The sequence below is a fragment of the Pithys albifrons genome, chromosome 2, assembly GCF_047495875.1.
Source record: "Pithys albifrons albifrons isolate INPA30051 chromosome 2, PitAlb_v1, whole genome shotgun sequence".
In the NCBI taxonomy this organism is placed as follows: Eukaryota; Metazoa; Chordata; class Aves; order Passeriformes; family Thamnophilidae; genus Pithys; species Pithys albifrons.
The window spans coordinates 13,799,647-13,814,645 of NC_092459.1; the positions used below are offsets into that span (position 1 = coordinate 13,799,647).

Here is a 14,999-nt window from a genome sequence, read left to right on the forward strand (position 1 = left end):
TGCAAAAGTCTGTGGGGTTGTCTGTGCCTTCCAGTGTAGCTTTTCAAACACATTCTTGGATGGCTCAAGATCCCTTATTAATGCCAACACCTATCTTTGGATGATTGTGTATCACTTCATTATGAATAAGTACCATGTGGTGGCACTGAGCACAAGTTAGCACTGAGGGCTTGAACTGGGAGCTGCAAAGAGCTTTAAACATGTTCTGTAAGTCATAATACAGTGGCAATATTGTTAAATAATAGAAAACTGCAATTGTATTCATACTTACACATTGGAGATGCAACTGGTAAAAGTATAAAGGATAACTGGGAAGATTGGGGGTGATTTATCTTGTGTTACTTATCTTGAATTGTTTTTTACTTGCTAGAGTGTGCTATGAGCGAGCCACCTTCAGCCCAACGATCCAAACCTTCATCCTTTCTGCCATCTGGCATGGGGTTTACCCAGGATATTATTTAACATTTTTAACAGGAGTACTAATGACACTAGCAGCACGAGCTGTAAGTACCAACCAAGTATCTTGTTAAATAATAAGTTTTGTGAAAGAATATTGATCATGTTCTGTAGTCCAAAGATGTCCTGTACAGCTGATACACAATCTGTCTGATAGTGGTGTTTACTTTTTTTAGTTAAGAGAGCAATAGGAATCATTAGATATAAGGATGGGTTGATTGGTGGAAACAAACAAGGCTGTACACAGCCTGTAACATCTTTGTAGCACATCTTTTGTGGAAGCTCTTCCTCTATATTAACTGGTCGTGTACTACTGGCACGCTGAACAGGTTGATGTTATCTAAGATAATTTTTAAATCACTTATGATGAGTAGCTTAACATTATGGTGTCAGTGCTCTATTTTATAGAGCCTGTCCCCTCCCGAATTTCTGTCCAGTGCCAGTGTAAAGGTGGTAACTAAAGAATGCTTCCTCTCAAGCAGCAGATGAAAATCTCTAGTGCAGCTACCATTTCAAGTTGGCCAGCCAGCAATGCAGTCATGTTAACAAGCTTTTGCCGCTGCTATTCAAAACCATATGGAACCAGCAAATCTGCCAAGAAATCTCTCAGTCCTGCTTGAGAAAGCTGTGTAAGAACAGAGATAGGCTTATCAGTTACTCAGTGGAAAAGAGGAACAAATTATACATCAGATCAGAGCAGCATAACAGACCATATTTTTTGTTAAAAGAATTAGGAAAATCAGAAATGAAGCAGAGTGCTGCTTGTTGCTCTAATAGCTAGGGGAAGGTGGTACTTCAGATTTAGGTTGTTACTACGGCAATAAACCAGATGCTTCTTTTTCTTCACAAGATGTGAGTGTAGTTCTTATTTGACAGAACTGACTCCTCTCTTTACAGTAGTTATAGCTTTCTTCTTTTGACATTCATCAGCGAGGGCCTGGTGCAAAAGGCAAGGTTCTGGGACAGTAAAAGTTTACTCAGTGAAGTGAGTCCAGTAAATTGGAGTGCTCACTGCACTTCATCCTGGGCTTCTCCAGTAAGGTGTGTTGTGTTCACATTTCATATGTATCAATCAATAGGCTAGTAAAAGAAATAGTTTTTGAGTTTCTGTATTAACAGTACTTAATATTACTAAGAAATATTAGAGGTATATCAGCATATTTTTTATTTAACTGTGCTATCCTTCAACTGCAAAGTGTGGCAGCTCTGATCCACACTTTGTTCTGGCACAGCTAAGCACGTATTCAACTTCTTTCCCCTCCTTTAATCATTACACGTTTCATAATCAGGTGTTTACTAGGAGCAGTTGTAGATTTGTGTTAAAAGTTGTCCTTCAAGTCCTAAAATACAAGATTTCTCTACAAGAAATTCTGTGAAGCTTCATCTGAGTTCTACAGCACTCAGGCACAAGGCAGTGCATGTGACCATAGGAGAAAAGTAGGGGGAGAGGCAGGATGAAGAGTATGTGGCTAGAATTACTTGTTTGATTTAGCTTGACTAAAAAAGTCTGAGTATCCACAGGGCAATTTGGGTAAGAAGTACAAGAAGGGTAAGAAAAGGTTTTTAATGCAGAGAATTAAATCAGCAGGAGCTAGCCTTGGGAATGTTCTTTGGAACCAGGCGTTCTAAAGAAATTGAAGGTTGAAGAAGCTGAAGTGTGCACTTTGGTGTGCAGCCTTACATAGAGAACTGCTTCAATGCAGGTGGCTGGGAGGTGGCAGCTGTGACACCAAGCTCACAAAGGCTGAATTGAGCCCCTCTTGGCTTCTCAGCAAGTAAGAGTGTGAGCAAGGATGACAGTTCAGTCAAAGGAGGAGAAGCAAAGATATACTGATGTCTTTTGATCATAGACTGAACCCACATCTCTGTGGGTTTTGGATTTGGGGTTTTTAAAAGTGCTTTTCATATTCTGTTTGAACAGAATTTTACAACCAAAAAAGACTCAGCCTAGAAAATGGAGTCATTTTATAACAGTCCCACTTGACAGTAGTTGTTACTAAGACTCTTGAAATATGTCATTAGAACTGGTATTTTGTGTATTCTGATTTATATTGCTTGTCCTAAAATATATCTTATTAACACGTATAATGAAAATGGCTTACTATATAGAAGCTTTCATTGGAAGCATTCTGCCTTTCATTTACTCCAACCCTCTATATTTACAGAATGGCGTGATAGAATAGAAAGTCTGCCTCATGCACACAACCAGTTCAAAGCTGCATTTGATTTAGGGAAGGTTCTTTTACTTAAATTCTGCTTAAACTGATAAATGCTTAAATTCTTGTGCTGGATGAAGTGCAGGGGATTTGAATGGACTCCTGTTGAAGCTGATGGCCATTTTGAATAGTTCAAAGATATTTGACCATAGCATTTAAATTCAGTCTGTGAATTTTGTGTTAATGGAACAAACTCTGAGCTCTCGAAGTTTATTCCTAAGCTAACTTACTATTACCTGCTTTTTTCAGATAAGAAACAATATCAGACACTATTTCATTGAATCTCCTGCTGTTAAAGTATGCTATGATATTATAACGTGGATGGCAACTCAAATAGCAATAAGTTACACAGTTGTGCCATTTGTACTGCTCTCTGTAAAACCTTCTTTCACCTTTTACAGGTAAGCACATTCTTCCTGTTTCCTTTTCTTTAACTTGAAATACAAGTGGCATAAGATTTCTAAAGCTATTTTAATGATAATTATAAAATTCATTTGTTAGCTGAGTGAACCGTATTTCTGTTCCAATACTCAAACATGGTGTGTGTTGTGTATAAAAAACCATAGAGTGCTTTCATTTTCCTGTCATAGTATGCTTATTTTTCCTGGTGCAAGGGAAAAAAATCCAACCAAAAACAGAACCAGAAGGTAGCTTTGAAATTACTATATGCCCTTGATCTATTTTATAACAACACTAGATATTGACTTCGCAGAAGTAACTTGTGATAAAAGGTTGAAAGCAAACTTCTGTGCCCTTTACATCTTGTTACAGCACTAAATACTGTAAGGGAGGACTTAATTTCTGATTTCCTCCTTATTTTACTTTTCTTAAAGGAAATATTAATATCTTCTTATCTTACATGTAAAGTATGCAAGTAGGTTTTAACAGTTTATTCCTTAAATATCCTGTAATAGGGGTCAGAGTTTTATTGAATTATTATTTCTGTTTGTTTTTTAGCTCCTGCTATTTCTGTCTTCATATTGCCAGCATCCTGGTGTTGCTGGTATTTCCACTGAAAAGAACTCAAAAAGGAAGTAAAAAGCATGAAACCATCCAGCCTGTGTGGCCCAAAACACTAGAAGAAGAAAATCTTTTGCAAAAGAACAGTTATTCCACAACAAATAATAGTTTCAGTCAGAAACAAGAAATAACCTGCAGATATCAAACATTAAAACAGTGATTTGAGGAAATGCTATGATGAATATATTTTGTATGTTTTCAGAAACCCATTTTTAGCACCTTTTAAAGGGGTTTGTATTTGTTTGCAAAGATGTTTAGTAAGAAAAGAATGCATCACCTAGGAAAATCACATACAATAGCAAGACTGGAAACAAAACAAATTAACCCCTCCCATGCCATGTCCCTGTGGGTCACGCCTTATATGAAGATATTACCATTATTTCAATGGGCACTCAGGACTTGCAACGTATGTCCATAGGGTCATATGTGTGCCCTTTGCTGAATGTACGTTGTGTATCCCAAGGCACTGATGGGGTGGAATAAAATTGTGTCAATCTACGATTAACAAACGGAAAATAATTTTTCCAAATGAATGACTTGCCTTAAACCCTCTATTTACTGAAATATTGTTTCTAAGTGGGTATTTTCAAGTTTGATTTTATGTGGAAAGCGCATTTCAAATATATAACGCTATGCTATAATGAAGATAAAAATAGGAAATGCAAAGTCACTAGAAGACTTGTGAATCTTTAAAAGGGAATTGCAATAAGCATCTCAGTATTTGGAGGGTTTTCTTAAAGTATCTCAAACTATTACAGTACATTACAGAACTGTAAACATTGATGCCAAATTATAGTTAGGTTTGTTTGATAGAGTATAAATACTTTGAAAGGATTAAAATGGCCCTTATGAATGGATTCAAAACACCTCAAAGTTCACCTTTTCCAGGGCTTGTTAACTCTAATGTAGGTTTCTTTTACTTTAAGGTACCTAAACCCAATGAAACACTGCCAAGTGGGCTTTGCAGCTAGAGGGAGAAAAGCAGCTATAAGGCACAGAAGACAATGTGCAAGCACTGGGATTTCAAAGAAAGTGCAGTTTTGCCCTTAAATACCAGAAATACTTGTTCTAGAATAGAACTGTTTTACAAAAAATGATTTTTAATACTTAAAGTTATTTTGAATTTTCAGGCATCAGTTAGTTGATGATGCTTCCAGTATAATACAGCAGAATACCTTGAAGGTCCAGCTTATAGGTAGTCAACCATGAAATGACTATCTTAGCTTGATAATTGATGGCCCTTTATCCAAAGAAGTGTATGAATTCAAAGAAAAGCTTTTTCTTTAAATTTTAGATGCAAAGTTCATGTCATATTTGTGGGTAGCATAATGAAAGAAGGAAATCCTTCAGACTTACTGAATATCTGACTTACTGAGTTATGGAAGTGTATCAAAGAAACAATGCAGTGGTTCTATCTATTGCAGACCATTATTGTGATGATGGTCACTGTTAGAGTACTACTGTTAAAGGGCTACATTTTAATTGCTTATATTCTGTATTTTCTTATATTTTTTTTACGTAAACACAAACTGTTTATCCACATGGGGTTTATTTTTAATTTTAAACAAGACACAAAATACTACAAGACAAAAACAATGCAGCTCATTGATTAAAATCTGCAAATGAGTAACAAAAATTTTGTCATAATATTTTGAACCTTAAATTTTTCATCAAATATCCAGCACCAGTCAGATGGGTATTGTTAGCACTGGAAGTGCAATGATGGTCCTCAGCTTTGGGGATACTACCATGCAAAAATTGTCACAGTACTTCTGGCATACTTTCTAAAGAACTAGATCCTAAATTTGGTCAGAGTTGTTTCTTTGCTGTCATAGTTCTGTGTCTGGCCTTTGGCTCCTTGCCTAAAACTCCAGGAGGAGGATAACATGTTTTTCCATATATGTAGACTAGCACTAATTAATCTACACAGTTAGAAAGGGGCAACTGACGAAGAAATGAGAGTGGGTGAGTCTGTTTAGGGATGTTCATTGTTTCAGTGACAGCTGTATTATCTTTAAAATAAAATAATCTGACTTCTAATTTTTGCTTTGATTGCCCAAGTAGACATCCCCTTACATGGGGTTGTGGTTATCATATGCCTCTTTGAAACCACAGTACACTTTCTTATTAATAATAAGGGAACACAAGTTTATTTGTATGATCATCCTTATTAGATACAGAATCAGGAAAGATTTTTTTGCTTTCTGTACTTGAAGATAGGAAATTAGAATTGCACATTTTTGGGTGGGTAAGAAAAATGAGGGTTGAATCTTTACGCCTTTGTTACTGTTGAACTTCAATTCATCTTGTTGGTGCAGTCTCTGTATCTACCCAAACACTTTGGGTGCCAGTACAACATCCAGTGTGCTGTTTTTCTGTTCATGTTCTGGTATTCTTGTTTTCTTGTTTTGGCATGTGTGCCCAAGTGTGCAATGGAGACTTACTAATTCTTCTTAATGAAATATGAAAACAGTTGTAAACACTTACAGAAAATAAGCAGTTTAGGGTAGTGCAGACTGGTACTTCAGTGTGAATGAATTCACAGGTGCAGTTTTGTTTAGAACTTTTGTGTATGGGGAAGTTAAAACAACTAAGAAAACACATTCATGCTTTCATCGGGCACAGGTGGCAAGATACAGGTATCTTCATAATTTGGCCCATTAAATAATTGCAGTGCAAGAAAATTATGATAGTTAATTCATTCTGCACAGAATTTACGTCTAGTGTCCTAGACTTTACCCTTTAAATGTCATTGCTGAGTATAAAAGTATTTTGAAGCAAAATCTGCTCTTCATGTAAATGAATTCTCTGGAGGACTATGGAAAGAGGTGTTTTGTTTTAATGGCAGCACTCTGATTTTAATCAGACTGGGGGTCTGTTGGTTTTGCTCTTCTGCTGCTTTACTCATGTTCTGCCTTGCTATCACACTGGATCCTTTTTATCCACTCAATCACAAAGTCAAGAGCAGCCAGCCTCAATGCTTTAGGTAATTTTTAGGTTTTACACACATAATTTGATAATACTGAATTTGAAAGGATGACAGTGGTTTACTATTGCTCTTACTGAAAAAAATTGTAGAAAGTAAATTTCCTCTATATGTTTTTGGCATGAAGGAAATATGGTTTTAAGTATTCTTTCACTTATTAACTAATGTATATCCAAAAGATAAAAGTGCTTTCTGTATTGCAGATCAGCACACTATGGAAAGTAAATACAACATATCATTCATAATTTTATGGTGCTTTGCAGATATTTGCCTATTGTGAACAGTTCATTCAGGCACTTAATGAATTAATGTTAGTAAATGTAGTCACCCTGATAGTAACTATTTGCTTGCTTAACCTTTTTTAACCTTTATGATTCTGTATTAATGGAAGAGATATGTATTACATATTTAAATCATACTTTTCAGTGGTGCCCACTACTTTTGTAATCAGAAAGGCTTTGTTAGCTTTGCAGTTACAGATAAGCCCTTCTTATTCAGGAAACTTGTTCTTCCATGGCCATTCCTTAAGTTGACATGTAGACAAGATTTCAATAATTGGGAACATTTGAAAATGTATTACATGTAAAAATATTGGTATACATTTCAATACGCTTTTGATAACATCATACTTTAGTGAGAAGAGTATGAAGAGACCTTTGTATACTTCCTGCTCTACACTGACATATGGTATGAGTTTTACCAATATAGTATATTATTTATTAGAAGAATTTTACACTTAAAGAAACTTGTTCTGTTTCCCCCCAGGGAAATAAGTAATATGAATATAAATGCTAGGCTTGTATGACAGGATGCACACTAGGTAGTTTTGCCTTTTTTGATGGCATTGATTTGGTTAGTGGTAAAATGTCCTCTGATGCAGAGGAGATGTTTGAGATCCTCAACTCCCATCAAATTCACATCAAAAGTAATTTTAAGAGAGTCTAGACCTTTCTCTCAGAAGCTTTGCAAACAAATTGTTGACAATTTGTTTAGATACATGGTCAAATGTGTCTTCACGTTTGCCTGCAAATGTGTCACTGTTGCTTATATGTAAACTTTCACACGTTCAACTTTATAAGTTGGCCTTGAATGATAAAGAAAGTTAAAAGCACAAGCACAAGTTACAATAATTTAGGCTTTCATTTCCCGTATCCTTAAGTCTTTCACTTTGTAATTCTCATTGACTTGTGAAATCAGGCTTGAATTTTTTTCATTTTCAATGAACATTCTCAAATACTGCCATCCATGTTGAAAAGTGAAGTGTGTTAGAAAAACAAATGGAAATTCATTTAAGGATTTTAAATATGATGCAGACTCTATTAAAAAATACACAGTGTTTCTGTGCTGATTCATCACAGCATTTCTCTACATAGTTAACCTTTATGTATTTATTCAGATCCATATCAGCACTTGGGAGTATTTTTAAATTTTCCTATTTAAAAATCAATTGGCAATAAGTACTTAAACAAGTATTCAAATGCTATTCTGAATAAGTATCTAAGCAGATGCTCTAGTGAATTGAGCCTACTCTCATAAGATCACCAGATCTGTCTGGATCTCACCTAGTTTGCACTGTTGGTCTTCACCTTCTTCACAGTCATGGTGGGAATGGTGGCAGTGGAGGAGTCTCCAGTCAGAACGTGTCCTGTTTGTGGCTGGAAGGGTTTGCCACACAATTCCTGTGGGGAGCCAACCCTCTGTGCAGAGCTTGACAGAGGTTCTGCTTCCTTGTGACCTAATCTGCAGCTGCTCAATGGTACCTACATCTGTCTGGACTTTTGATATATTTGCTGTCTAAACGTAGACATTTTGCGAACACCATGAAATCCAGACATCCACAGAGTCACCCTGTGAGGTTACAACTGCAAATAGTGCAACACTCACTTATTATGGTCAAAACTAAATTAAAACAAAAGTCAAAAACTTGTTTTGATATGAGTTTTTTGTAGTTTTTTTTACAAAATCTGACCATCAACCGTATCAATTTTCATTGCATTAAATACTTAAAACATAATTTTGCTCAGTTTAAGTATACAAATGTGCAAAAGCAAATTTTGCCACCTCATCATCATGTGTGCATTAGCTGCATGTGGAGTACTTAGACTGGTTTTAGTTTTAGATGGTTTTAGATTTTCTAAATCCAGGTACATATCCATATAAACATTGTGTAAACTTTGAACTGACAAAATGTAGTTCCATGTAGTATGCATAAATACACTTAAAATAAGCTCTATCACTATTGAGATGAGGCTGGTGTTGAGCCCTGAAGGCTGTGGGGCTCTGTTCTCAGAGTACTAAGCTTCCTGCTTCCTAAAGTGAAAACAGAATCTGTTGGTTACACGTTAAGTGGCAAGTAAAAGGCTTCTTTCACTCTGTTCCAAATCAACTCCTACAGGATATTCTGCTGCAGGTTATGAATAGAAGATTTGACTTCAGACTGAGATCTGATCTGAGGCAGGGCCACTTTCAGAGGAGATTTTTTGTATCACTAATGACTCAGTCCAGCACCTTATTCCAAACAAACCTTCTGGCAAAAGAGACCTCTGCACAATCTTCTTCCTTCCTTTCATTCTCTAAGAGAGAAATACCCCAAGCTGGATTTTCATTAGGTTTCACTGTAGTGTGTCACATGAATAGGTACTTGTGGTCCATGCTCTAGTCAGATTAGGCTTCAAGACTGGGACAGTATAATTGGAAACAAAACCCAGAGAAACAGGGTGCCTAGAGACTGGTAATCAGAATAGTGCAACACTGAGTATTAATGGTGCAACAATTGTCACAATTAAGTTAAGGAGTATTTGCCTATGCATCTTTTGCCTTTCTATATGTGTTTGAGTTCTCTTTACATATTTTCTTTGTACCTTCTTTTGTCCAGTGGTGTTGACTGTTTCTATGAAGAATCTGCTGATGTGTCTTACTGTGACAAAGGTGTCAAAATGCTACGATAGTAACTAGGTAGTTATTCTTAAATCCCAGACCTCAGATGTGTTCTAGATCAGTTAGACGAGAACATTCAAAATGTATTGGATGAAAAATAGTGTAAGATGGGTAAATATAGCATTATTCAAAGATGTTGTAATAAGTTATTCAATTTAAGAATTTAAAATATGGAACTTTGTTCTTTCCTGCCTTGGTTACAATTCAAGGGAATAGTTTTACCTCAATGCAGAAGTAGTTATGCCTCCAACCACCCGTATATTAAGGTGAGAGAACACCCCTAAAAGTGGATAGCTACAGTATTCCTAAATTTGCCTTTCCTGATTCAGATTATAATACATTGTCAGTGAATTTCATTTTTATTATTCCAAAATATATATTTTTTAAAAAGTGTTATTTTTCAACAGATCCATAAACTAAGTGTTGGTGTATGGTAAAATTAAAATACCACTGTTAGTTACACTGTGATTGTGATATTTTAATAATTACTTATTTCTAATTTGTCTCAGCAGTGCTGCAGAAGCAGCATGCTGTTATGTTTTAAAGGTGTTTTTAACTTGCCTATAAATGTTTTTTTCTAATTTGTGTCTTTAAATCTGATTAAACTGTAGTTTAAAAAAATGCAAACTTGTTTTTCTAAATTCTTTGGTGTCTGTCTTTAATGAGTACTAAAGAATAAAATTATTTTAATGCCGTTTCTCCTTTGAGATTGCTAAACATACAGTGCGTGCCTTTATACTGTTATTTGGAAAGTTCGACTCAAAATTGCTTTTATTTTATTTGGGTTTTGGAGCTTATATAAGTATATGTACATAATTATTTTCCAGTAGAGCTGATAAACAGATTTTCAAGTTTAGCCTCTTGTTACTTGGGAAAGGTACTTAAGCAACTTTCAACTCTCCATCTCGGAGCATATTGCTGCCTGATGAGCACTAGTTCCAAATATGACAACTGGTATATTTTTTGCTTGAGAAATGGAAACCTCATAACTGAGAAATCAAATTCAGTGTTTTGAAGAAGCTGCTGCTTTAACTGATGGTTCCAGAGAAGCAGAGCTAGTTGGGTACCATATATGCACTTTTTTTTTTAAAACTTGACTGCCAGGACTCTGCTGAGGCAGTTTCTGTTGACTGGTGACAGGGTGTTAAAGCTGGCTGAGACTCCTTGACCTGCAGGTTTTTCACCATATGTGCCGAGATTGTTAGAGAAAAGAAGGGATATGTCACTATTAAAGAGGCTGTTTCCATCACTTCCTCATACCAAATAATTTCCTTTCTTTCCTTGATCTGGTATAAATTCTGCTTCAGTACAAACATTGTCAAGCCAGTGTAACTTTTAGAAGACATCTTTACACGGATCTGTTTCTGCAAGGGGTGCCACCCTATAGGAATAGTTTAATGTGTGGTTCTGTTGAAAGGCCCTACTGAAGCAGTGGTATTTTTAGGCCTTGTGTGCTCAGAATTCATGGCCAGCCCGTATCACAGGAGATAAAAATACTTGCCATTTCAACACAAAGGACTACAGATGCAATTTTAGAAGCTCTGGTGATTTGTGTCATTTTAACCACTAGTTTAACTGCAATAGATATTGCTTTCTCAAATACACATTCACAGTCAGTCAGGAGTATGAAGTGTCTTCATAAACTAAACATTACTGCATTTAGTGAAAAATTAATTTGAACAGACAAAACACAGCTTTCTGCCAGTACTTCAGGATGCTAAGACTTGCTGGTGATGGAAACAATGTTGCACGAAAGAGCCATGATTGAGAACATCCTGGAGCCAGCAAATATTTTCCTGTGCCTATAATTAACTCAATTCCATCTGAGTAACTTCCTGGTAACATGCAGGATGTTTCAGTATGGAATACAGAAGTAGTTCTAGGGGTAGATGGGTTCAACCTACTCTCTAGATCAGAGTTGGAGGCCTGTACCCTCAGCAGAGTTTGGCAGTACATCTTGTAGCTCTTCCTAGGCTGGTCATATATAGTAGCAAAAGAGTAATTTCTCTGTGTGGGCTACACATTATCTTTCCAAACTAAATAAACCACAGTGGGGTTATGTTTCAGTGCCTATGTGAATTAATCACCGCTGAGAAAGAGCTGTTCCTCTAAGTGAAGGGTACCGGTAGAAGAGCACAAGGATGTCAGGAGCTGGATTCATCTGTAGCACAAGTGGATGAAAATGAAGAATCGCACAGAAAACTGTGCTTTCTCTGCCTCCACACTCCCAATGTTTGTACAGTTTCTTTTCGTGCAGGAGGGAAGGAGCTACTGTTACTGCATAATAACTTTCTAATTGCAGGGTGAAAACACAGCTAACCCTGATGGGTGGAAACACTATGATACTGGAATAAGGATTTGGCTAATGAGGAGATCATAAGATATCACTATACATTTTTGTATAAAGTGAAAAATTAGAGTAATATTTTGAAAATATTTCCAAATCTATAAGTCTTCAGAGGCTAAGATAGGCAGTGTGTCAGGAATTAAAACTGTTGACATATTGGTCTGTGTTTTGCTTATGCCACCTCTGAAAAGATTTATCCTTTTTCTGCCAAGTTCTAGGGAACAAAAGCTGACAGAGTGAAGGCTTCGTCCTTGAAGACAGACTTTGCGTAAATTAAAGTTACTTGAGCCTCTCCTATTGGTTGACAGCCTGGGGGAGGAGAGCTGAGGGGCAGGGCGGGTAAGCAAGGAAGAAGAGAGAGAGAGTGAGAGCAGCAGGGTCTGTGACCTCTTCCTGGGGGGTGATGGCCACACCTCCCCTGGCAGAGGTCTCCAGCAGGCTCAATAAAAGGTGAGAGGGCTTGTGCTCTTGGCATTGGTGGCTTTTTTCCCCAAAAAGATAGCAGGGACACCTGCTGTCTGCCAGTGCTTAGAAGATGTAGCCCCTGCCTTCAGGGAAGTGTTCTGAGTTGGTAAGACAACCTTACGTGAGTAACTCTTTGGTGAGCGGGGTGCTTACACGTTTGGGCTCATTGCTTTAGTCTCCCTCCTTCTCTCTCCCTTCTCTTTGGGTTCCTGCTATTTGGTCACTCCTGTTAATAAAGATACTGTTTTCCTGAACTCTCAATGGTGCTCAGCCTCACTTTTCCAGCAACTGTAGGACCCACCCTATTACAGGCAGTCTTGTCAGACTGTGGTTTCTCTTATGCACGTAAGTTTATATGAGTGCTTGAAACCTCAGGACCGCTCTTCCTTGAGTAATGGCCCTTACACATACGTTCAGGTAGTACAGTGAGCACTTTTCAGCCCAGCATTAACTGCAAGGATTCATCCTCCATTTGTTCACATTGCACTTCTATCATGCAAAGCAGAAGATTGTGCTTTATGTACTCAATTTCTCCCAGTTTTTCAGCTTCACCAGTGTTTTGGTGCTAGATCTAGGTAGAATTAGCTTTTGAATTTCACAGCTTGCACCTTTGCTTCGTATTAACAACTTTTGTGCATGTAAGAAAGCCGTATATTTTATCAGGGTGTAAGGAATTTCTTGAGGTCATAGGAGAATTCATGCTTTAAAAAGTGAGCAAAGCACTTGCTGCATGCTTTCTGGTTTGTAAGTATTTGGGATATACAGGAAGCCCTGCTGGAGGTTTCTTCATGAAGCCAACAGTCATAGCTTTTTACTGAGATGAAAGATCTCAGTGTTGTAAAGATTTATATCAATGCTTTGACCCTTGGGACTCAACAACTTTAGAAATGGGAGCTCTGCTCCTTTCCCTGGCTGGTTTGTTCCCATCCCAGGTTTCAGCTGGGTTCTGTGATCTCCTGGGAAGGTGTTATTCCTGTGGTCATTAGAAATCTTCTCTCATCTAGTTGTCAAATAAATGAGATGCATCTGTTATCATGGATTTGGACTGTGGTGAAGATGAAGTGACAGTTTACAGTCACTAGATGCATTTTGACATCTCTGAAAGCACCAATGGAAGTTCTGTTGGACACGTTGGGAATAGCATCAGGTGGCTGCAGCCACGCGCAACCCCAGCCTGCGCTGAGGGGAATTTTCAAAGTGCCCATGAAGCTGCTGGGTCACCTGGGCTGTGGAGGAGTCTGGGAGAAGCTGGTGGATCTCAAGGTATGTGGTATTACTGCAAAATGGGAAATAATGTCATAATTGTCTTAAGTCAGGATGTACTTTGATATTTGATCTTTATATACTTCCAGGCCTAATCAGCAAGAAAGGAGACAATCAGTGGAACAGAGAGCAGTCAGCATCCCTTAGTCAAGGACATCCAACAAGCTCTAAGGATGAAGTAAATCAAGATGCTGTATGTCAGTAGAACAGGTGGTAGTTAGCATTGCTTACTCAAGGACATCCTGGAGCACACAAGCTCTAAGGATGAAGTAAACCAAGATTTTGATATGCATCTATGTATATATTGTGTATGGCCAAACTTCACAAACAAAGATTTGGGAAGGGCTCTCCCCACGTGGGTGTGCCCTTCCAGCCTGCACAGTGGATTTTAGGTGAGGCACAGCGTGCGCAGAACTGGCCCCACCGTTTAAGTCCTGAGGTCCATTTGCCATGGACAAGCGAGCTTGGACAGTGACAGGGAAGTCCTTGGGACTGTCACGGCACCCGGTACTAACCGGGGCTGACCTTGCTTAGCATCCGAGATCTGACAGGATGGGATGGCAGGGAGGCATTGAACTGCCAGGTGACGGTCCCTACTGAGACTTGAACTCACAGCCTTGGGATTCAGAGTCCAGAGTGCTCTCCTTTACACCATGGGACTGCCCATGTATATATTGCCTGCTTGGCAAAAGACTCAAGGTCCATGTATCCTGTAGTTGGACTATCTTCATTATAGTACTAAAAATCACTCCTATGGATCAAAAAGCCCCCTGCCCAGGTGAAGGCCCTTCCCTTGAGCACGTGTAGAAGTTTGCTGAGGTTGTGTAACTTGTATGGAAATTACAAGCCAGCCATAGCCAAGGGGCTGCACTTGGGAGGTTGCTGACACTGAGCATCTGTATAAATCATAGAATTATAGAATATGCTGGGTTGGAAGGAACCCATCAGGATCATCGAGTCCAGTTCCCAGTCCAGTGTGGGACCCCCCAGGAGTCACACCAAGTACCTGAGAGCCTTTTGCAAACGCTTCCTGAGCTCTGCCAGGCCTGGGGCCGTGACCTCTGCCCTGGGGAGCTGGTTCAGTGCTCAACCTTCTCATGAGATCCAGCCTGAACCTCCCCTGACTCAGCGCCATGCCATTCTCTCAGCATGATTAATATTCAAATTATTAGTAAAATCCACATTATCACTGAAGGGCCCTGCTTGCTTTGTGGAATGCCGCCGAGCACGCAGGCTTGTGCATTTGGAAATCAATAAATAACCCAAGTGTGGTTACTGGCTTGTTGCACACCGGGTTACGCGTCCGATT

At 38.3% G+C, this 14,999-nt stretch overlaps 1 protein-coding gene across 3 annotated transcripts in view; it reads left to right on the forward strand.

Annotated features, from left to right (window-relative positions):
• MBOAT2 (membrane bound glycerophospholipid O-acyltransferase 2) overlaps positions 1-10,312 on the forward strand; it is a 108,662-nt gene extending 98,350 nt beyond the window's left edge. For all 3 annotated transcript variants that reach the window (XM_071548372.1, XM_071548373.1, XM_071548374.1), the window contains 3 exons: positions 371-503; positions 2,922-3,073; positions 3,630-10,312. In XM_071548372.1, the coding sequence (XP_071404473.1) occupies positions 371-503; positions 2,922-3,073; positions 3,630-3,852 (508 nt within the window). In that variant the 3' untranslated portion in view covers positions 3,853-10,312. The remainder of the gene's footprint in view (positions 1-370; positions 504-2,921; positions 3,074-3,629) is intronic.
• The last annotated feature ends 4,687 nt before the right edge of the window (positions 10,313-14,999 follow it).